Below are 1,159 nucleotides of genomic sequence, written 5' to 3'. Positions count from 1 at the left end.
TTTCTTCACTGTGCCTGTCCTTTTTCTTGTTTAAAAAAAACTGATAAAATTCCTCTTGCCTATGTATGTTTCGCCCTTTCACTAAAAAAAGAAGAAAAACTTCAAAGAATATATTCGTAACGGCGCGGATTACTTTGTTTGAAATAGATGAAAGGCTTGGAAGAGTGGCTTGCATCGTCCACATCATCATCTTCCACAACTGACACGACGAGTAGGGATGTACCAGAAAGTGATAAGGTGCACAAGAAAACAGTGCAAACTAGTGTGAAGGATCGTCAGGACGAGTTGCGATCCCGTATGCGCAATCTTCTTGGGGAAAGCGCTGTGAGCAGCCTTGTCATTGAGGAACCGACGAAAGTGGCGATGACGACAAGTCCCACTGCTGTATTGAACTCGTCGATGAGCACCGACACCGACAGTACAGCGGTTTCTCCCGCCCGTGTGAAAGGCGTTTCCCCCCAAACCAAAGCCAATGGCAACAGTAATGGCGATGGCAGCACAGCCATCAGAGGTCAGTCAAATGATAAGCAACTCGAGGCACCCACTGAGGTACAGTACCGGGCTGTAGAAGTGATGGTGGTTGATCGAGGTACACAAACAAACACGACGGTGGGTTGTCAAACAGATCCTGAGCCTTCACAATCTCCTGTGGGAGGCGCCATGCCGTTTCATCGCGGTTTTTGCCCTCGTTGCACTTGTTGTTGTCGTGGTGTCGTTCGGGATTACCCGTGGCGAAACGCGCGGGAAGACGAAGATCGTTCCTCACGATTTCAAGAAGAACTGGAAACTATACAAAAATCCATAGATATGATGATTGCACGATATAATTTACCACCACCACCGATGCCGCGGTATTGATGCACTGCAAGGAGTTGGTATTCTTCCAGTTTTTGTCACTTCAGTTATTACACCTAATTTTACTTCTCAGTAAGGTGTCCATTTTCTTTTAGATTTGAGTATTCATATATGTGGTGATTTGCTTTTGTAGGCGAGTTTCTTTCCGTTGGCCCACTTTCCATTCGTATTTCGGTTTACTGATGCTAATTTCTTCCCTCCTTTTTGTTCGTATATTTTCTTTGCTGTATCTTGACTGTTGTTACAGAGTTCATTTTTCTTTTTTTTCCATGTTCACTTATATTTCTGCATGTGCGTCGGTATA

General features: G+C 44.6%; 1 protein-coding gene across 1 annotated transcript; it reads left to right on the top strand.

The window, feature by feature from the left end:
* Positions 1 to 147: 147 nt before the first annotated feature.
* On the top strand, positions 148 to 858 carry TEOVI_000678000 (uncharacterized protein; the record flags this gene model as incomplete). The annotated part of the gene is made up of 1 exon (XM_067222840.1): positions 148 to 858. The coding sequence occupies one exon, from the start codon at positions 148 to 150 to the stop codon at positions 856 to 858; it is 711 nt and encodes a 236-aa protein (XP_067078941.1).
* Between the last annotated feature and the right edge of the window lie 301 nt (positions 859 to 1,159).

The sequence above is a fragment of the Trypanosoma equiperdum genome (assembly GCF_001457755.1).
Source record: "Trypanosoma equiperdum strain OVI genome assembly, contig: ctg_1711, whole genome shotgun sequence".
Classification (NCBI taxonomy): Eukaryota; Euglenozoa; class Kinetoplastea; order Trypanosomatida; family Trypanosomatidae; genus Trypanosoma; species Trypanosoma equiperdum.
This window is presented reverse-complemented; position numbering and strand designations above follow the sequence as displayed.